Source organism: Cavia porcellus, unplaced genomic scaffold (genome assembly GCF_034190915.1).
Source record: "Cavia porcellus strain 051 isolate PalLab524CR breed Dunkin Hartley unplaced genomic scaffold, mCavPor4.1 scaffold_33, whole genome shotgun sequence".
Classification (NCBI taxonomy): domain Eukaryota; kingdom Metazoa; phylum Chordata; class Mammalia; order Rodentia; family Caviidae; genus Cavia; species Cavia porcellus.
Genome location: NW_026947516.1, coordinates 25,802,956 through 25,825,653, shown reverse-complemented (window position 1 = coordinate 25,825,653; position 22,698 = coordinate 25,802,956). Strand labels below are relative to the sequence as shown.

The 22,698-nt window shown below is 39.6% G+C and overlaps 1 protein-coding gene across 1 annotated transcript; it reads right to left on the bottom strand.

Annotated features, from left to right (window-relative positions):
- Positions 1–456: 456 nt before the first annotated feature.
- On the bottom strand, positions 457–22,025 carry Eif2s3 (eukaryotic translation initiation factor 2 subunit gamma). The gene is made up of 12 exons (XM_003466408.5): positions 21,825–22,025; positions 21,054–21,117; positions 19,234–19,361; positions 19,022–19,143; positions 15,750–15,844; positions 14,293–14,451; positions 12,962–13,096; positions 11,198–11,292; positions 10,071–10,215; positions 8,330–8,499; positions 5,779–5,951; positions 457–2,183 (listed from the first exon to the last, which is right to left on the bottom strand). Exons 1-12 carry the CDS (start codon positions 21,891–21,893, stop codon positions 2,120–2,122), a joined length of 1,419 nt encoding a protein of 472 aa, XP_003466456.3. The 5' UTR covers positions 21,894–22,025; the 3' UTR covers positions 457–2,119.
- Between the last annotated feature and the right edge of the window lie 673 nt (positions 22,026–22,698).

Below are 22,698 nucleotides of genomic sequence, written 5' to 3'. Positions count from 1 at the left end.
TGAAAGCCTTCTGCTTTAGCTTCGCAAGTAGCTGGGAGTATAGGTATATACCAACATGCCTGGCTTTGAGTGGGGTGGTAGCAAGGTGATGAGAACTGGTAAAATTTTGAAAATATCTTGATTCTAAATCCAAGAGGCCCTACACATGGAATGTACCTTTCTCAGTGAGATCGCATGACATGCAGGGCCTCAGCCAGGTGTACCTGCAGCTGAAAGTCAGTGCACAGATTTCAGGTTCTACAACAAGGGCCACTGTTTTCCTATCCACATAACCATCAAACTAAGCACAGTGCTTTGCCAAGCTTTTGAAATTCAAAAGAGTATTTAATTACAAAAGACTTCTGGTTTCAATTCTGACGAGGTCAATTATAAATTAGTCAATATTTTGGGGTCTTACCCCAGAATTTCTGGTAGAAAATGATTACAAAACACATGGGGAGGACATTAGATATGAAATTAATTTTTGATTTATAACTTTCTTTTATTTAATTGTGGTCCTCATGCTACAATATAACCCTTCAAAGTCAATCAAGAATATAACATTGATATGCTTCCTTAAGACTTAGAAACTTTGACCCACGGCCACAGCTTCTGGACTTCTGTAAGGCAGTTTCAACATCTAAGAGCACAATACAATGACTGGGGCTTAAAACCCATTTCAACACAAACTGTTAAGAAAAGCAAACTAGTTTTATCAGATCACACAAACACAGTGAGATACTATTATTTAATATGCCTACCTCTTAACTTTCTAAACTTATAGTTTTAAAAAATATCAATGCACTGGTTTCTACCCCAAGACAATTAAGATCAAAATCTGTGGGGGCATCTTTTTTAAAAAGCTTGCCTAGCAATTCTTTTTTTTTGGTCTTTTTCGTTTTTATCGGTACCAGGGATCGAACTCACGACTGCCTGCTTGCAAGGCAGGCGCTTATGCCGCTGAGCTAAACCCCCAGCCCCTTGCCTAGCAATTCTAATGTCACCCCGTTAGGAGTCACTGCTCTAAAAGAATCTCTAATGAAGCAAAGACATAAATAAATAGAAATGGATAAAAGAATAGCCTATGAAAAGTATTGGTAGAAAGATTTATTTAAAAAAGAATCAAAATGACTCACTCTTTGTTTCTACCATCTTTTACTCTTGACCTCTTGCAAGGTCCAAAGATCACTATTACACTCTAAGTCGCAATCCTAGCAAGTAAACAATTAAAAAAACAAAAATGGCTTGGGGTAGAGGAGAGCTCAGTGCTAGAGTGCTTGTCCAACATGCCTGAGGCCCTAGGGGTTCCCCAGCACCATAAAAACAAGATACAACACTAAACTAAACAACTATGCAGGACAAAAAGCCCGAGCGAGCTTCTTTGTTAGCTGTCCATAACTATTCGCTACAATGCTTTTTCCAATAGAAGACTCTCAGGTTTTAGGTGTAAACCAATGCAGAAATAATTGCAGGGCACCACAGGGAGAGGGTGAGAACTTCCAGCTCCGGTTGCCTATATCTCAGTCCAAAAGAATAAGGGAGAGGTGCATCGGTGGGACAAGCATTCCAAGAGTTAGGATATGCTATGTATACATACCAACTCCTGGTAAATATAATCATGTACTGTAAACATGTACTAATAAAAACAATTGTTTTAAAAAAGCAACATAAAATATGAGTCCTAACAAAGAAGACTTGGTTTTTAAGGAGTATTTATATCTTCCAGTTTTTACTGGCATTAACAGTCCTTTAGCCTAGAGCTATTCAAAGATGAATCATGAAAAAGAAGAAAAATTTTATTTCAGACAGGTTCCATGGCACGTGTGCTATAGAGAAGGCTGATTGGTAGCAGTTTCATTTCAAATCTGATTGGATGTATAAATTAGACTGATTTGGAAATGCTTTACTTCTGTTAAAATGTAGATGCAATCCAACATTATGCCAACTTTTAAGTTTATTGTAGATCTTATGATGAGTACTAGAGGTTAGATTTTCATCACCCAAAAATGAGTATAACCTTAGAGCTACCTACTAAGGTAACGAGCTGTGAAATTATTTCCTAGTATCGCTTTGAAAATATACCCCTAGTTGTTCAGACAAATTCCAGCTGCATCTTGATGTATTATTTAACTGGGACTCTTCAGTCATCATCTATGGTTGGCTTGATTGTCACTCCTCTTCTTATCTGACCCCAACCAATTAAACTGCAAAATGAAAACAGAAGGAATAATGAATTTTACATCCACTTCATTACCATTACTATACCATTATATGCTGGACTGATTTTACTTGCTCATGTTGTAAATGCACATATGTCCTGAAAGCCTGCTCTTCCACAAAGAAAACATGCTATGTCCCCAGATGCTTAGAACCTGGCAGACAGGCTCTGCCAGCATGGCAGGAAAAGCAAACAAAAATTCTACCATGAATGTCCTCATCCATATGCTATCAAAACCTACCTACCCTTTTCAACCACCTAAGAGCCCTCAGTCCACACTCAGTCCAGAATATGCCAGGGCACAAACCACATCAGTCCATTTCCTCTACTCTCTTCTCTGTCTGGTCTAGGCAATGGCCAGGCTCCCTCAACTGCTCCCTCAAGTGGAGTTTTTAGAACAAAGCCCACCTAAACATGGGTAAAAATCACAATTCTACTGAATGTAAGAATCATTCAGGTGTTCGTTTTGTCTCTTCTTAGGACTTCAACATACTCGTAAATTTTGAAGCAAAACCTGAAAGTTCATTTGGATAGGGTCCTCATAGTATTTCTAGGCACACCAAAAAAGATCCTTTCTCTTAAAATCAGTTCTACTCTATGAAATGCAGCATTTAAACAAGTGCTGTTATTTGTATGTTGAGTTTTTTAGTTTATTATTTAACCTATTTTAAAATACAATGGGGGCTGGAGATTTAGCTCAGCGGCATAAGCGCCTGCCTTGCAAGCAGGCAGTCGTGAGTTCAATCCCCGGTACCGATAAAAAGGAAAAAGACCAAAAAAAAAAAAAAAAAAAAAAAAAAAAAAAAAAAAAAAAAAAAAAAAAAAAACAATGGAAATCAGTATGCTTGTAATAGCAAATGGTACAATCACAAAAGGGAATCAAAGGGGCGCAAAGTACCACAGAACAAATTTATTTAAAAGACAACAAAAAGTTTAACTCTTTCAAAACAAAGAGAATCACGAGTGAAATAATTTTGGGGAGAACAGGAATACAAGATAGTGAGATTTACAGTGTAGAGATGAGACAAGCAGGAGAGAAGTAGGTGAAGCAGGCCTCCAGAAAGCTCCTGAATATCCAACAGGAGAAGCTACAGGAAATTATTCAGCACTGCATCATCAAAGTGCTTTAGGAAGATTACTTTTGATTGAGCTTTTAAATAACAAAGAAGGAGATGAAGTAGGAATCTTCTACAGTAACTCGTAAGTGGGAAATGGTGGCAGAACAGAAAGGACAGGGCAGACTCACCACTATCCTGAGAAAGAAAAAAAGGCAGCAGAAATCAAAGATGCATTTGTATTTTCTACCTCTAGTCACTCAGAGGACCTAGAAGCAACAGCAGCTTAGGAGCAATGAGTGCACTTCATTTCTAGGTAACATTTCCCAGTAAAGGGAACCAGTATGCCTTAGAGAAATGGCCAATTCTAAAACAGAAGCAGGAAAGGCAGGAGTCTGGAATATCTTGGGCCAGAAAACAAAGATGTGTTTAAAAAAGAAAAGAAAAAAGGTAAGATGGAGACATGTCAAAGGGACACAGGAAGCAGCCTGAAACCTGCTTATCAACATAAAAGCCAGACACATGGTGTCAAACACTTGGAAGGCTGAAGCAGGAAGATCAAGATTTCGAGCCCAGCCTGGAGTACACAGGGTATTCCATTACAACCTGGACTACAGAACTTGATTCAAAAATAAAAGAATGGGATGTAGCTCAGTGGTAGCATGTTTGCCTAGCATGCACTATGGGCTGAACTCAATTCTCAGCACTAATAAAAAACAATTGTAACTAGAAAGGTAAATAATGGGGGAACAAAGATAGCCAAATGACAAATGTGGAGTGGTAGAGATAGCTAGCAGAGGAAGGGATAGATGGAATTGCCATTTTACAGCTGATATAGTCAAGCTTACTTCAGGCAAGGTTCGTCAATGCATGCTATTCAGAGGGATGGCTGGGGATTTAGCTCAGCAGCATAAGTGCCTACCTTGCAAGCAAGGTCATGAGTTCAAACCCTACTACCAAAAATAAATAAATAAACTTAGAGGGTTGGGACATCATGAACAGCAGGCTATTCGCACAGGCTCAAAAAACGTCTCCGCACAGGCATAGTGGCACACACTTGTAATTCTAGCACTTGGGAGGCCGAGGCAGGAGAATCACTGCAAGTTCAAAGCCAGCCTGAAATACATAGTGAGACCCTGTCTCAAAAAACAAAGAACAGAAAGTCTCTCCACAGATTTCTTATTAGTTACCAGGATGAAAAGAGTAACTATGCAGCATAGAAACTATACAACATCTTGACTACATGATCAAAATTAACCTCAATAAGGAAAAGCAGTAAGATATCATGTAGTCCTGGTTGTGATCCTGGAGAAGGAGCCAAGAATATATAACCTAAACCTAATCTTAGATTTCCAAACCATTAGATAAACACAAGTTTCAAAACAGTCCACAAAATAACTTGCTTATAGTCTTCAAAATTGACAGGGTAAAGATTTTCTTTAAAAGGCTGAAAAAGTTCCAGATTAGAAATCAGATAAACATGAAACCTAAATGCAACACATAATTCTAGACTGGAGGACATAAAGGGCTTCAGTGGGACAGATGAGAAAACTGGAATCAGAACAGCAGAGTTCAAGATTTCACCAATGTTATATTTCTTAAAATGGTTATAAGAAAGAGTATTCTTGGTTTTTTGGAGACAGAAAAACACTTCTATGTAAATAAATGTGAGCTGGATGTGGTACCTCATGCCTATAATCCCAGCACTAGGGAGGCTAGGGCAAGAGGATGGATCATTTTGAGTTTGTAATCCAGCCAGGGTTACAAAGTGAGCTGAAGGACAACCTGAACTGCACAGTGAGTTCCTGTTTCAAAAAGAAAAAAAAAGCCAGGCATGGTGGCACACACCTATAATCCCAGCACTGGGAAGCTGAGGCAGGAGGATCACTGTGAGTTGAGACCAGCCTGGGCTACAAAGTGAGCTCAAGGAGATCCTGCCTCAAAAAGACAAAAAACAAAACAAAACAAAAACAAGTGGATGTGGGTACTTGTCTGAAGAGCATATTAGCAGTTTGGTTTTTTTATTGGTACCGGGGATCAAACTCACAATTGCGCGCTTGCAAGGCAAGCACTTATGCCACTGAGCTAAATCCCCAGACCCATATAGCAGTTTTTTGTGTAATTACTGCAGTTTACTTATAAAGTATGAAATTACTTACAAATAAAAAAGTTAAAAAAAGGTCAAAGATAGACTGGGAATATACCTTAGAACTCAGCAAATTAAGCATTTACATGAGTAAGGCCCTGAAGTCCAATCCCCAACAGCAAAAAGCAAGGTCAAAGAAACAGAAATATTGAGCCTAAATTTGTTAGTTGTGTCTATGAGAAAAGAACATCGATTACTGTATTTGGAATAAAACATGGGACTACACACGAAGGCTAAAAATAGTTCTCCAAATAAATAGTTGAGAGTTGGAGCCGCACTAACTGTTGTGCTCTGAGAATCCTGCATACTCGTGTGGTGTGTACGCCATCAAGAACTTCAGTGAACTGAGTCTTCCCACTGTGGAAAGCTAATAAACTCACCGCCAGTGCTTTTCAACTCTTCGGCTAAGGGCAATTTTTTCTCCCACTTCTGTGCACACAGGATTAGTCAGAACGATCTTGCCCAAATCAGCCTTGACAGCACTAACTCTCCCTCCTGTTGACAAAGATCCTATGTTGACCATCAGCACTTCGTTCTTGGACAGCTTTTGGACCTAGGGGAATGCAATGGAGAAAAACAAATCCCCAAATTAAGAAAATGCTTGCCAAAATAAGTAAAGAGTTCAGCAAATACTTGCAGGAACAAGGAATCATAAAGGAAAAACATTCCATAAAATTCATCATGAGATGGGAACCATACACATAGTATAAAGGCAGTAACCAGGCTTACTTTGTATTCACTGATTTTACACAAAATCTGCCTTTAAAAAGTCAGTAATGTCAGCATTAAAATCTCTTAAAATTCTTAAGAAGCTGTATATAGGCTGAGTAGCCCTTAATGGGAATACTTAGAAACAGAAGAGTTTGGGATTTTTCCAGATTTTAAAATATTTGCATACACATGAGATGTCTTGGGATGAAACCAAAGTCTAAATAAAAAATCCACTTATGTTTTCTTTGTTTTGTTTTTTTGAGTCAGGGTCTCACTATGTAGTTCAAGCTGGCCTTCAACTCTGAGATCGTCCTCGTGCTGGGATTACAGGTGTGCATCAACATGCTGGGCTCACTTATGTATCTATTTTCTATGTATCTCATATATGTAGCCTGAAAATAATTTTACATCACTTTCTGTACACCTGTGTTTTGTGGAATCTTCCAACTTGTGGCATCATGTTGGTACTCCAAAAGTTTGGATTTGGGGGCATTTTATAGTTTAGGAATTAAGGATGCTCAACTGATTGGTCGAAGGAGGAATGTCTATAATCCCAGCTATTCAAGAGGCTGAGGATCTGGGGCTGGGGATTTAGCTCAGTGGCACAATCGCCTGCCTAGCAAGTGCAAGGTCCTGAGTTCAATCCCTGGTACCTAAAAAAAAAAAAAAAGTTAAAAAAAAAAAAAAAAGAGGCTGAAGATCATGAGCTTGAGCTCAGTCTGGGTAACTTAGGGAGTCTACATTACAAAATAAAACAAAACGACAGGTGGGAGGTAGCTCAGTACAAAGGCCCTGGATTAAAAAAAGGGATGCTCAACTTGTAGAAGAAATGAGGTATGAAACTCGCTATAGGGAGGATAGCTGTGCAGGAGTTAATATAAGGTGGTGATGGGGATCCAAGTCCACCACATCCCTAAATCAGTTTCTGGAACTCCCAGAGACTCTGTCCAATTGGCTAACATGTTGTACATGGTTATATCAAAGATTAAATCGATCAGCAGCTATGATTCCCATTACTGCTGTTTTGCCTACTTACAGTCTAATACCCAAATTCAGGTCATTGTTGGAATGCTTTCATATTCATTTATACTATTTTTTATTGAAAAGAAAGTTTGGTGTTATTGTTTATTTATTTTTTTTTTAAGAATCTGTTTGGTTTAAGTCATGTATTCTGAGTAACTACTTTGAAGATAATGGTACACAGTTTAATAGCTAGTATTATTCTCTTATTATTTGATTATAAAATCTCATTTGATTAAAAAGTCTAGTGAGGGCCAGAACATAGCTCAGTGACACAGCACCTGCCTAGCAAGTGCAAGGTCGTGAGTTCAATTCCTAGTACCTCCCTGCCCCCCAAAATAAAAATACTCTAGTGAGGCAAAAATAGACTATAATAAAGGGAATTCTGAAAAAAATGATAAACCTGAAAATTTACAGGCATGTGGATAACAGTTACTGCTTTCTCCTAACTTTTCATGTTATTTGTGCTGAATAAAGTGTGCTAGAGCAGTGTTGGTAAATTTAAAATGTTGATAAATACCAAATTTCTATCAACAAGCACTACCAGCCAGACATGGTGGAGCATACCTGTAATCCCAACACTTCAGAGGCTGAGACAGGAGGATCACTCCAAATTGGAGGCCAGCCTGGATTAGTCAGTTCAAATCCAGCCTAAACTACAATGCAAAGACTCTGTCTCACAAAAACAAAAACAAAGTACTACCAATTTACACTTTCCCAAGAAGCAAATCGCTGCTTATTTTTCACATTTTTGTCAACATCAGGGACTAGCAATTTTTCAATCTCTGCCAACAGTAAAACAGTTTTTCTAAAAAGCCCCTATGGCCTTTGATCCTCCTATGACCAGGAAAGGCAGGAGAATCATGAGTTTGAGCCCAGTATGGACTATAAAATAAGACCTTGTCTCAAAAAAAAAAATCGTGTTTTTTAAAAGCCCAAATAAGGGGGCTGGGATTTAGCTCAGTGGCACAAGCACCTGTCTTGCAAGCAGGCAGTCGTGAGTTTGATCCCTGGTACTGATAAAAATATGTGTTTTGTTTTTACCTTAAACTAACTGCCATATAGTTGCTTCTCAATTTTTAAGAAGTCAAACTGATTTACCTTAATTCCACATTAACTATAAAAGAATAAAACTCAAAACTGGTTTTAATGTCACTTTTTCTCAACTTATTTGGAAACAGGAATTATAAAAATACTCACCTTTGCTGCTTTCTTGTCACCTTCAGTGCGTACACCTAGAAGCCGTCTAAGGAGGAAATATGAAATTTCTAATTCCGTGAATATCTCAGGTAAAGCTCCAACTGCACCAAGGACCTGCCCCACCATTCTGTCAGCTCGGCACAGGGTGGGGTCGATTTTTGTACCAACTCCTATGTAAGACAAAAATGTATAGTTCTATTTTTATTTCTGAATGTACCTGTGAAGAATTTGCTCAAAAGCTTAGTCAAAGAAGCAAAACCTATACATTTTAATATATACTTGTATTTTCATCCCCATATATGTAACAACTATAGGAGTATAACAAAACACTCATTTTATCTGGTGGAAGAGAGCTATACATGCGCAGGTTCATTGGGCAATTGAGAACAGTCTCTTCATTTAAATTCTAAACAAGGCTGGGGTGTTAGCTCAGCAGCATAAGTGCCTGCTTGGCAAGCATGGTGGTTGTGAGTTTGATCCCTGGTATCAATAAATAAATAAATTCTAAACAAAGGGCAAGCAGAGATAATAATCTAAATATCCTCAATAAATGCTAAAAGATACAGAATTCACAATGAGTAGCTTTGCTACTTCCCTCCTGGCAGGCTGAACACAAAGACAGCTTAAAGACTTCACACCCGAAAAGGAGGATCCACTTCAAAATACTGTATCGTAGTAGGAGAAAAGGGAGAAGATATATAGATGGTAATTGGTCAAATACTGGTAACTGTTGAAGTTGAGTGTTGCTACATGAAGGCTATCATTATAGTAGTCTCCATTTTCTACTATTAAGTTTGAAGAGTTCCTAAGTTAAACTAGAAAAGCCTTAAGTTACTTAAGTGATTCCTATATAGTAAAAGTTATCCCTCCCCCTCTCTTTTTTGTATTTGAGACAGGGTGTCACTATGTTGTTCAGGGTGGCCTTGAACCCCTTGCGCTCAAATGATCCTCTTGCCTGATCCTGCCAAGTACCTAGGACTACCATGTCCAGGTAGAGGCGTCTTCCTTGATTCCCACTCAAGTGTATATATAATCTGCTTTCACTTAACTGACATTTTGGAGTAACTTTCTTTTGGAGAAGGGTGAGGGTTTGCTGGAGATTGAACTCAGGGCCTTGTGCAAGGTAAGCAAGTGCTCTACCATTAACTTTCCATTTGCAAGACAAACAGGAAAAGCAACCACTTTCTACCCTACACACTGTACAGATTAAAATAGTGGTAATTATGCATATGAGTCAGGTACAGTGGCACATGCCTACAGTCTGTTATTCAAGAGGCCTAGGTGGGAGGATTCCTCCAGTCCAGGAGTTGTAGGCCAGTCTGAGCAACATAATGAGACTGTAGGGCCAGGATTTAGCTGCACGGTATAAGCGCCTGCCTTGTAAATGCGTGGTTGTGAGTTTGATTCCCAGTACAAAAAAACAAAAACATAATGAGACTGTCTAATAAATAAATAAATAAAAATAAAGTGTGCATGTCTTGCTATATACCTCAAGCTGGCCCTGAACTTATGGTGATCCTCCCTGCCTCAGCCTCCCGAGTGCTGGGATAACAGGTATACCACCATGCCTGGTTCAAAAAACCATCTTATAAAGTAAAAGCAACAGTTTTTAACTACATAAATGTTCCCCCAACCCATGCAATTGTTAAAATACTCAATTAAAAATCCACAATATCTTTCCCATAACAAGTCCATGAATGTCCAGAAATTAAAAGAAAAGGAACCAGAGAGAAAGCCTTACCAATAAGACCCCCGGGAGCAGCATACTGAAGATCATTATGTTCCGCGAAAAGTGATACAATTTTGGAAAAGATTGGCTTACACATGAGTTTTCCTTCACTATCTTTGGAAACAATACCAGGTCTGACTTCTATTTCCTGGCCCACCTGTAAACATACAATTAGTAATGAGAATTATCATGGTACACAATTTTCATTTACCTGTTGAAATTCTAACAGGGAGACCACAAAACTTTAAAGGCAATCCTTCTCTTTCAAAATTCACTTTATTTTTGGATACAAGACCTTACTATGTAGTTCATGCTGGCCTTGAACTTACTATGCCGCCACACCTGGCCAAACATCATTACTGTTTTTTTTAACTGGTACCGGGGATTGAACTCAAGACCGTGCGCTTGCAAGGCAGGTGCTTACGCTGCTGAGCTAAATCCCCAGCCCCCAAACATCATTACTTTAAAAAAAAAAAAAAAAAGGAAAAAAAGGAAAAACAGATGTGGAAGAGATCTTTAAAATCAGAACCACTCTACTGTTGCTGACTACCTACCACACAAATCTATCACCACACAAAATGTGCTCCATATTCCTGAGAAGCCTTATGAACACAGGGGTCAGACATATCCAACACCGTGAAAAAAAGCGGGGTGTGTGTTTATCTGTGGTACGAAGGATAAGGATTGAACCCAGAGCCTCTACATTGAGGCCAGGGCCAGTCCTTTTTTTTTATTACTGTTTTTACTTTGAGACACAACCTATGTTGCTAAATTGCCCTGACTAGGCTCAAACTTGCAATCCTCCTGCCTGAGGCTCCCAGATTGCTGGAATTGCAGGTGAGCACCACCATGCCCAGAAAAATCTTTAATTTTCAATTTGGATTACCCATTCTTTTTTCCTGATTAAAACAGGGACAAAATAGCTTGGCATGATGGTACAATTCTGTAATCCCAGAAATTGGGAGGCTGAAGCAGGATTGCCATGAGCTCAAGGTCATCCTGAGCTACACAGTGAGCTCAAGGCCAGCCTGAACTACATAGTAAGACCTGGTTAAAAAAAACCCACCAAAAAAAAAAAAAAAAAAAAATATGACAAGGGCAAAGTAAAAAAACAAAAACAACCACCCAATCCAGTTTACCTTAAGTACTCCCTTTAGAATACTACCACCAGCCACACCTCCTTTAAGGTCATCAACTTCACAACCAGGTTTGTTCACATCAAATGACCTAATAACTAAGAGAAAATTAAAGAAATTAAAACTACTTTTATTAATTTTAACTTTAGGTGAAATGCTATTTTCCAAGTCAAGTTTTTTAAGAAAATATTACTCTAATCCTTATGAGGCCTTACTTATGATGAGAAAAATGGCAATAACTTGAAAGTCATTAATAGATGGCATATCATGATACTAATGGAGTATCATGCAGCTATTTAAAAATGGTAGTTATATAGTCAGGTACAGTGGCACGCACCTATAATTCCAGCACTCAGGGGACTGAGGCAGGAAGATCGCAGTGAGTTCAAGGCCAGCCTACAGTACAAAGTGAAACCCTGTCTCAAAACAACAAAAAGGTAGGGGCTGCGGATTTAGCTCAGCGGCCTAAGCGCCTGCCTTGCAAGCAGGCAGTCGTGAGTTCGATTCCTGGTACCAATAAAAAACAAAAAAAACAAAAAGGTAGTTCCATGTAATGCTCTGGAAGCACACTCATGACACTGTTCAGGAAAACAAAAGTTACTATTTATACATTGTATTAAGCATATATATTGTATTAAACAGCTTATGCATTGTATTAAGTATTATACAAAACCTAGAAAAATTTAAAATGTACGGGAAGGGGGTGGGGATGCCACTCAGTGACAACTTGCTGAGCACGCACACAAAGTCCTGGGTTTCACTCTCAGCAATTAAGGGTTAAAAAGAGAAGTACAAGTGAGGATATGCAAACATTACCCCCTTTTATATAAGGGATCCCTATTATTACACAGCTTCTACAACAAAAAATTATTTTTATTTGCTTTGTTTTTTTGAGACAGGGTCTTGCTTTGTAATCCACGCTGGCCTCGAACTTGTGGCACTCCATCCGTCTCAGGCTCCTAACTGTTGGAATTACGGGCAAATGCCACTATACTCAACTAAAAATGTCTTTCTTCCTTTTAAAACCACAATTCTAGGACTGCATATTCTGTGCCTTGGTCACCCAAGAGAACTTCTCCTATCAAACAGAAGGTCCAAATAGAGGCCCAGAAGGGCTCAAATCTCAGCTTTGAAAAGGCTCCAAAGTACTGTTTGCATATCAAATAATAGCAGCACTTCATTAATGTACACTGACACCATCTGTATGGCAACAGTGACATTATACATTATAATGTAAAACATTATAGCTACAGAAGAGTTTAGTACTCCATGTTGCTCACATAACACATCAAGTTTCCACTGCATTCAAGTCTCTGCTCCTCACCCAGCACTACAATCTGGCACTCACCACCAATAGGACCTCAGTGCTAATCAATTTCTAAAGTTTTATGGATTTATTCTCAACTCTGCAGAAAGAAATATTAATAAACACCCTTAGAGGGGACTGCCAATATAGAAAAGACAAAATTAAGAATTTAGGCTGGACGTGGTAGTGCACACCTGTAATCCCAGCACTCGGAAAGTTGAGGCAGGAGGACTGCCATCAGTTCGAGGCCAGCCTGGGCTACCTAGTGAGCTTAAGACCAGCCTAAACTGCACAGTGAAACCCTGTCTCAAAAAAACCAAAAACAAACAAACAAACAAGCAGAATTGATGGGGATTTAGCTCAGCGGAATAAGCACCTGCCTTGCAAGCATGCAGTCATGAGTTTGATGGTACCAAAAAAAAAAAAGATAGAGAGAATTAAAAGAGACTCCTATAACTTACCGATAAGTCGAGGTTCTGAAGTAAAATCTCTAGGAGGTACTGGTATTTTCTTTACTATGTACTCACAGACAACTTCAATATTATATTTCAGCTGGGCAGAAATTGGAATAATGGGGGCTCCTTCTGCTACTGTACCTATGAGACAAAATTCAAAAAGATCAAAACAGTGTAGTTTTTTTTTTTTTTTTTGGTCTTTTTGAGACAGGGTCTCTCCATGCAGTTCAGGCTGGCCTTGAGCTCACTTTGTAGCCCAGGCTGGTCTCGAACTTACAACGATCCGCCTGCCTCAGGCCTCCTGAGTGCTGGGATTACAAAACAGTGTAGTTTTATAAAACTTATTCAACACATCTGTTACCTAAAACAATTATGATTACCAAAATAGAAGACTCAGCATCCCCAAATGTTAACATCAGGTAGAAGCTGGTAGTTCTGTTTAGAAAGATAGCAACAATCTACCTTTTTTAATTCCTAGAAATGAACTGTCTCCTTTGAGAGAAAAACTTATAATCACATTGGAGTGTTTAATATCGTAAACTAGTAAAACTGCTTAAAGATAAACTATACTCCTGGGAAAGAGTGCTTTATAGCTGAAAACATTTCTAGTAACATGTAATAAAGCGCCTAATAAATGTCAAGATAAAATTACAGACTCTTTGCTAATCAAAGAGGTGGCACATATAATATTTGCACATTAATCATATGTCAAACAGGCTGGTCAAAGAACATAATTAGATTTTTAACTATAATGACTTTTCTTTTTCATGATGACAGAATTGGTTTCATAGGAAGCTTGCTAACAAGAACAGCAAGACTAACAGAGAATCAAAGGTAATCAATAAGATGCTTATCTTTCTTGAAAGACTACACAGCTAGAAAAATGGACACCAGGAAGATTTTTAAATGCTTTTATTCATTTTCCTTATCAGTGTAGGATGGGGCAGTGCTGGGCAAGCACTCTGCTCCACCTCCAGCTCTCAGTCTTTTAAAATCTGACACACATTCACTGAATCTAACTTCAATTCTAATTTTCAGTCAGCAAGAATTTATCAAATTCAGAAATATACATCTCACTAGTTCCATTATCGTAGTAAAGAGAGAAATAAGTGAGTTTTTTTTTTTTGTACCAGGGATTGAACTGACAACCTCATGTTTGCCAGGCAGGTGCTCAAGCCGCTGAGCTAAATCCCCAGCCCTGAGAAATAAGTTGTAAGACCCTGAAGATTACTTTGTTTTAGAGACTATACTAAAAAGAGGTAATTTAACATTTGGTTACCTGGAATAAATGACTCTCAAAGGGATTCACAGATTAATTAGGTTCTATGGCTTCTTACCTTGTACAAATGCAAGGATCTGTTCATACTGTTCTTTAGCCTGGCTTTCTTTTACCAAATCAATTTTATTCTGTAGGATCAAAATATGCTTCAGTTTCATGATTTCTATTGCAGCTAGGTGTTCAGAAGTCTGAGGCTGAGGGCAAGATTCATTACCAGCTGGTTGATGGGGAATAATAAAAAAAAAAGAATGGATAAGAATAGGTAGAAATATTCAGACCAGGCAAATTCACAGAGACAGAAAGCAGATTAATGGTTGCTAGGGACAGAGGGGAGAAAGGTCTGGACAGTGACTGCTAATGGACACTAAAGTTCCTTTCCTAGAGATGGAAAAGCTCTGGAACTAGATGTTGGTAAGGTTAAACCACTACCAACAATACATAAATGTACTCAATGTCACTGAATTGTATACTTTAAATTATTAACTTGCTAAGTTTCATAATTCTGCACTTTATCACCACACACTATCCCACTCCCCCCCCTGCACAAAATGTGCTAGCATCTATTAAGAAAGGTGATTTCAGAATTGTTTAGCCCCACTCTGGGCAGAAGCCCTGGATACCATTGCCAGGCATCCACCTTTTACCCCTCCTTCACCCTGCGCCTGCATCCACTGCAGCCTGCCGTTCCCGGACCTACGCAAGAAACAACCAACAAGCCTGGCTTGTCAGGGTCTTCCTTCAGTTTCTGCTCAGGCCTAACGTGCAGCCCCCCAGCTCTAGCCAGTCTTAAGAGATGCTCTGGCCTAGTCAAGCTCCTGAGGAAGAGAGCAACTAAGATGGACAGACACTTAGTACCATATAGGAATTTTAGTACCAGAAGCTGCTCTTTAACAATGAAAGGGCAGAGTACTAACTGAAAATAATCAGGAATATATTACAAGTGAACAGGCATGTTTTGTTCAACATGCTAATAATCACTACCCCCAAGGTGTCTCTTAACAGCCCACATAAGGAAGTACAACCCTGGCATTGAAAAGGCTTGTGCCAGATAGTAGAACTTATTATGAATGATGTTTACATCTAAACAAAACAATTCTAGGTCTACAGACAGAGAGCTCAGAGAAAAAGCTCTGACAACACATATGTATGCTTTTACACATTAATGTTGCTTATTTTTGCTTGAGACATGATCTTGCCATATAATCCAGGCTGGCCTTAAACTGACTATATTATGACCAGTTCACATAAATTTTAAACTCATGTGATTTTGATGGGGAAAATACATTGACCTATTTCTTCTGGATATTACTGTAAGATCTCTCAGATGCTATCAGTCCCAGTTTTATCTTCTTAAGTACCCTGTGATAGCTGGTAGGAAGGAATGTCATCCTGGATGACACAAAGTTTCCCTTTGTGTCACCCTTAGGTAATGGCTGTGGCCTTAGTTTCCCCTGCAATATTTCCCCTTGCGTTTGTCCCACACTGACTTGTCCAAACTAATTCTAATATGTTTACCGATCAACAGGAGAGCTGCATCCATCACTGCTGCACCGTTCAGCATGGTCGCCATCAAAATGTCATGGCCAGGACAGTCGACAAAGGAAACATGTCTACCAACCAAGAAATAACAGTCAGCCTGAAAATCCATCAATAAACATGCAAACTTGCTTGTTCTTTTTTTTTCTTCCCTTTTCTTTCTTTCTGGCACTGGGGATAGAATCAAGCCTCATACATGCTAGGCAAGTGCCCTACCATTGAGCCACATTCCTAGTCCTTTTCTTGAGACAGGGTCTTGCTATATAGTGCAAACTGACCTCAAATTCACAATGATCCTCCTGCCTCAGCCTCTATAGGGCTGGGATTACAGGCATGCACTACCACACTCATCAGCTCTCTCTTTTTTTTTTTTTTAAATCATTTAGTTGGGGGCTGGGGATTTAGCTCAGCGGCATAAGTGCCTGCCTTGCAAGCAGGCAGTCGTGAGTTCGATCCCCGGTACCGATAAAAAAAAAAAGGAACAAGAAAAAAAAAAAAAAAATATATATATATATAAAAATCATTTAGTTGCCTAGGCTGGCCTCAAATTTTGTAATTCTCTTGCCTTGGCTTCCTAGGTAGCTGGGATTACAAGTGTATACCATCATGCCCAGCTTAGATTATAGATTTCTTAAAGTTAAATTACTTAGGAAGTTAACATTATCAAATGATCATAAGATTTAGTGTTTTGGGCCGGGGATTTAGCTCAGTTGCATAAGTGTCTGCCTGGTAAGTGCAAGGTTGTGAGTTCGATCTCCAAAACCAAAAGAAAAAAAAAAAAGACTTTAGAAATAAGATCACTAGGGCAACCCATTCAATAATTCTAATCTCTCAGGAGCTGTAGATTATTAAAATCAAATGAAATTAGTTCATGTATAAATAACTGGAGATACGTACTCTCATCCAATTAAAGTGAATATGGGATAGAATAATGATACATAGAACCTATGTTAGAAATGTGATGAATTTGAAAGCTAGGGCTGGGGACACAACTCAGTGGCACAGTGTCTGCCTGGCAAGGGCAAGGTCCTGAGTTCAATGCCTGGTACGAGAAAAAAAGAAAAAAGAAAAGAAAAGAAAAAGCTACAGCTTAATGACATGCAAAAACCACATTAATAGAATGAGGACTGTTTCCGGGCAGGTGGCACACATCTGTAATCCTAGCTGATGCAGGAGGATCATCATGACTCAAGGCCAGCCTGAACTACATTGTGAGACTCTGTCTCAAGGAAAAAAAAAAATAAAAGAATAAAGACTCATTTGAAAAAATTCCACTCTGAATATCTCAAATCGTACACATGAAGAAGACAGCATAATTTTAGTGAAACTATAGTATGTGCTCAGAAACATGACTTTTCTAAAAAAATTGAACATTCACATTCCCATACTCTGAAACATGATCAGAGTCAGCCAACTATGGCCCTTAGGCCAAACTGGGCCTCTTACCATACTCACAGGGGCACGTATTATCTATGTATAAATTGGTGAGGTAATAACAGAGACAAGTTCTTGCAACAGTGACTTTATGGCCTGCAAAGCTAAAAGTATTTATTACCTAACCCTTTACAGAAAAAGTACACTGATTCCTGATAAGGGCCAGGACTAGACAGGTAAAACAATTACCTCAGAGGCAAAATATAAGGGAGGTCAAAAAACTAGGCACTTGCAGGGTATGATGACGCACACCTGTAATCTCAGCACTTGGGAAGCTGAGGCAGGAATATTACAAATTCAAGGACAGTGTGGGCTACAAAGTGAGTTCAAGGCCAACCTGAACTGCATAGTGAAAAAAGAAAGAAAGAAAGAAAACAAACAACAAATACAAAACATGAGGCACTCAAAATAAATACTCAAATGTAGCATTTAAAAAATTCAGCTGGCACACACCTGTAACTCCAGCACTGGAGGCTGAGGCAAAGTGAGTTCAAAGCCAGCCTGAACCACACAGTGAAACCCTATCCAAAAAAAAAAAAAGGCTGGGGAATGTAGCTCAGTGCAAAGATCCTGGGGTCAATGTCCCCACAGTGGGAAAAGCAAACAAATTTAAAATGTCACACCAGGGGCTGGGGCATGCTCAGCGGCATAAGTACCTGCCTTGCAAGCAGGCGGTCCTGAGTTCGATCCCTGGTACCAATAAAAATGAAAAAGAAAAAAAAAAAGTCACACCAAAAAATAGAAGACACTGAAATAAGAGAAAAACATCTGCAATATTGCATCTGCCATTATTTAAAATTCTAACATTCATCACAATGTTTTGTATTACTTTCTAAAATTTGCATTAAAGTTATTTGTCCTGAATATTAAGATTTGTGGCTTACCCTCTATCCTTACACTTGGGGGGTGGGGGCAGAGTCTTGCTATGTAGTGAGGCTTGAACTCACTATGTAGCCCAGGTTGGCCTTGAACTCACAGCCAACCTCATGTCTCACTCTCCTCAGTGCTGAGATTACAGGCCTGCACCACCATGCCCACTATCCCTACATTTTGAGCCCAAAGTGAAAACTTGACTTACCTCGAACTAATCCCAGCCCTACCCCTGATCTAAATTTCCTTTTAAATCATCTGTAATCCCCATCCCTAACACTAGACAGAAGTCAGTATCTTTTGATAAAGAACCAGGATACCTATTCATGTTCAGAAAATAGAGGGGAAACAAACCCATGTTTTGGAGAAGTAATTAAGAATGACTTTATCCCTCTCCTACCTAATAAACAGAAACAACAATGCTTAAAAGAAATTTAGGAAGCCAAAAACAGAACTTCTAAAGTCCAGAAAGTTGTGTTTCTCTCCCATTCTGGTTATGCAATACTTGTAGTAGTTTGCAGAACTTTTTCTTTAAATACTTTAACTAAATTCCAAAAGCTTGTCTTTTTAGTTATCAACATTAGAGACAACATAACATGAAAAATATTCAGTGATTACATTTGTTGTTTAGTATCTCAATTCAATACTTGAAAAAGCACAAGACAATAAAATAAAACGTTTACCCAAAAGAGGCTTTCTGGGGCTGGGGATTTAGCTCAGCAGCATAAGCACCTGCCTTGCAAGCAGGCAGTTGTGAGTTTGATCCCCGGTACCAGAAAAAAGGAAAAAGACCAAAAAAAAAAAAGAGGTTTTCTGACTACTCAGGAGATTAAGGCAAGAGGATCATTGTAAGTTCAAGGTTAGCCTGGGCTACATACAAGCTCAAGGCCAGCCTGAACTGCATAGTGAGATCCCACCTCAAAAAAAGACCCCTCCAAAAAAGTTACCTGACTAATTTGAAGTTTCCTTTGGTCCCTGGAATGTCTGTAGGAAACTCATCAGGTGTACCACTTCCACATGATCTATAGCATTCTGGTCGAGGACAACTTGGATCATCAAGTTTATAAATCTAAAAGTTTCAATGAAAAAAAGAGAGGGATTTGTTAACTGCACAACAGTGAAAGCTAAATAATTTCTAGCTCCACAGCACACAGCTCACCTTAGCATTAGCATATCCAAGCTTGATTGTAATGTTTCTTTCTAGTTCATTTTTGAACCTGACAGTGTGAACTCCAGAAATGGCTTTTACAACTGTGGATTTCCCATGAGCTACATGACCAATGGTACCTATAAAAAAAGTACAAAGAATTAACTCACTTGCATTCAATAATACCAAATATTTTTTCAAATAGTACTACAAATAGAAGACTCAAAGCCATAACTCACTGCAAATATCAATGTAAAACCAACAATGACTTGAATTTTTCCTATTTATCCTTTCCCATTAAAAACTTATTTTGATATAGAATGGAAGAACTTTCCATGTAATTAACAGCTTTACTTAAAAACCACATTGAACATAAACTGAGTGTTACGATGGGCACCTGTAATCCCGGCATTCTGGGAGGCTGAGGAAGGAAGATGGAAAGTCTGAGTCCCACCTGGACAACTTAGCAAGATCCTCTAAGGGCTGAGGTTGTAGTTCAGTGATACAGTGCTTGCCCAGCACATGGAAGCACCTCTCCCGCCCCTTTTGATCTCCAGAACAAGAAAAAAATAAAAGGAAAAAGAAACATTAAGAAAAAAAGAGAAATATTCCAACATATTCAGACTAAAAATGTAGCCTGAGCTGTAAAATTGTGTTCAAGGATAGCCTAAACTGCATAGAGAAACCCTGTCTCAACAAGACAAAAAAAAAGACAAAAAAAGACATCGACAGCAAGACAGAGACAGAGAAAAGTAGGAAAGAGGTATGAGAAAGCTGGGCGGGGTTGTGCATGCCTACAATCCCAGCACTTGGCAGGCTGAGTGAGGAGGATCACCAAGAGTTCAAGCATTAGCATGAACTGCATGAAACCCTGTCTCAAAAAAAAAAAAAAAAAAAAAAAAAAAAAAAAAAAAGGTATGAGAAGCTCTGACACAACAAAAAGGAATTCTTGAAACCAATAAAACAACCCAAATTTATTTACCATAATGCTATCAAGGATGGCACATAATTTATAGCATTTTCACATTCTCACAGTAAAGGATTTTTTTTTTAAAACAGCATCTCACCATGTTGTCCAGGCTGGCCTCAAACTCACAACTCTCAAGTAGCTGGGATTATAATCGTGCATCATGGTAACTGGCTGAATTTTACTTTTATCTACCTTGTACCGAACTGTTTGTAGACTCAAAATGCCCAAAACTTACTCAACATAATCTCTCTTTTAATGTTCTAGGTGCCAATTAAAAAAAAACCTTAATCATAGCTTCTACATTAAATAAAAATTTTATAAACTGCCCTTTCAATAATCCTGCATGACAAGTAGAGCTACATTTTCACCACTTCCTTCAGCTCCTGCCACATGATTGCATACTGCCTTATGCTATTAGACATTCCATATGTCTATATCTTTTCTTCTCATCTAATCTGTAAACTATACACCAGCAGCCGTTTCTTTCACCCCCCACCCCTAAAATTCTACTAGATGGTTTGCTGCCAAGGGCTCAAAAACAAAAGTTCTGGGGGCTGGGGATACAGCTCAGGGGACAGTATCCGCCTGGAAAATGCAAGGTTCTGCAAATGCAAAGTTCAATTCCCCTAAAAGAAAACAAAGTTCTTTGTTATTTTGTTGTTGTTTTCTGGACACACAGTTGCAGTATGATGCTTAGACTCGCCTCAAACTCTTGGGTTCAAACAATCCTCCCCCCTCAGACTTCCTAAGTAGCTGGGACTACAGGTGTGCAATCAGCTTCAACATCTACTCTTGAATATTTAAATTCTCATATTATTACACAAAAGGAGAGATTACTTAGAAACCTGAGTTATTATCTTACCTATATTAATTGTGGCTTGTCTGCTGATAACTTCATGTGAAAGTGGCGTCAACTTGGTGACATCCTGCAACAAAATATATCTACTTTAAAACATGATAGACAAACCAGAACTTTTCCTTTGTACTTTTTTTTTTTTTTTGTCTGAGACAGGGTCTCACTATGCAGTTCAGGCTGGCCTTGAGCTCACTTCGTAGCCTAGGCTGGTCTCGAACTCTCAACGATCATCTTGCCTCAGCCTCCCGAGTGTTGGGATCACAAGTGTGAGCCACCACGCCCGGCTTCCTTTGTACACCTGCTATGTACTGTACACCGCCATCGGTATAGCTCTCCTCTACTTTGAAAGCACCTTCCTCCTATAAGCAATTTTATATTCTGAAGGTAGTGAAGTCCTAAAAGGCCCTCATCGTTAGAAACCAGGAACCCATGCTCATTAAAGGAGGTCAGGGGGAGGGAGCCCCCAATCCTGGAGCTTTAGAGTGTCTTCGGTGTCCTACACTTACAGTGTAGACACCGTGTTCCCGGCCTTTCACAGGTAAAAACCTTAATGACATTTAACACCAAGGCCTAGCCGAATCTCAAGAGATCCAGATCCCCGGGTCGCACACCCCGATGCCCAGCTAGCTGCATGGCCTAACAGCAGGCGGCTTTCGCGCCTGGCTCCGGAGTTTCTTTCTACCCATGCTCCCAATAATTTGGCACTGCCCCGTCCTCCGGGAGGCTCAACCATCCCTACTACAGAGCTCACTACACTCTCTCAGTACGAAACCTCACCAAGGTGGCGAGATCCTGGCGAGAAAGGTGCGGCTGCCCCAGAGTCACTCCAGCCTCACCCCCAGCCATCTTGCCCAGAGAGGACGGAACTTCCTGCGGCCACCGCCTGACAGTACTCAGGCCCCCGCGGGCGGTGCGAGGAGGCGGAGGCGGAGAAGGCGACAAAGCCGAGGCCTGGAAAGGATACGGGTGCAACCGCAGCCGCACTATCCGGAATTCTACTTGCTTCGAGTTGTTCAGTCTGTCTGCAGGCTTATTTAAAGACACAGTGCTAAGATTCGCGTCTCTTTGTTACAGATTTGTTAGGTATTTGTACAGGCAGTGCTGAGGGCAGCCCCGCAAGAGGCCCCTGCGAGGCGGGTAAAACTACGCGATACTTGCGCTGACAAGGGAGAAGCCATTTCCGGTTCCTGTGGGGGTGGCTCAAGGAGTTTCTCGGAATTTGGGAATCTTAGGTTGTAAAAGTAGAAAGAGGGAATGTCCCTTATTAATTAATTTATTTTCCACTTCAATACTTTAATAAAGCAAGATCCACTTGGGGCCTTCTTTGGCCTGCGCTGGGCTCCGGGCCGTGAGGAGGCCTCCGGTTGAGTTGGGCACGCTCATGTCGCCGCGCGGTCACCGGCGCGCGTTGGGGAGGGCGCCCTCGCGTGGAAATTTAGTGAATGGCTTAGTGGTACTTGGCTGGCTAAAGGGCAAAGGTGTGGTTGGTTCCTCGTTAGGACTGTGTTCGAATGTTTTGCAACAGGTGGAAACTAGGTGTAGTGAGAGTGTCCCAAGTTTTTGTTTTTGTTAAGCCAGATCCTAGAAAACTCACTTCTTCAATGGAAAGATTATTAGTAAATCACTATTGGAGGGAAGGGGATGAAAAAAG

Bases quoted from the DNA above. Each gene is read 5' to 3' on its own strand.
- Eif2s3 (XM_003466408.5), bottom strand. From the start codon at position 21,893: ATGGCTGGGGGTGAGGCTGGAGTGACTCTGGGGCAGCCGCACCTTTCT. The intron at 11,293-12,961 runs GTAAGTTATAGG...ATTTTCTCTTAG, and splicing joins TTCAGAACCTCGACTTATCG to TTATTAGGTCATTTGATGTG. The intron at 2,184-5,778 runs GTGAGTTTATTA...TTCATTTTGCAG, and splicing joins AGAGTTGAAAAGCACTGGCG to TTTAATTGGTTGGGGTCAGA.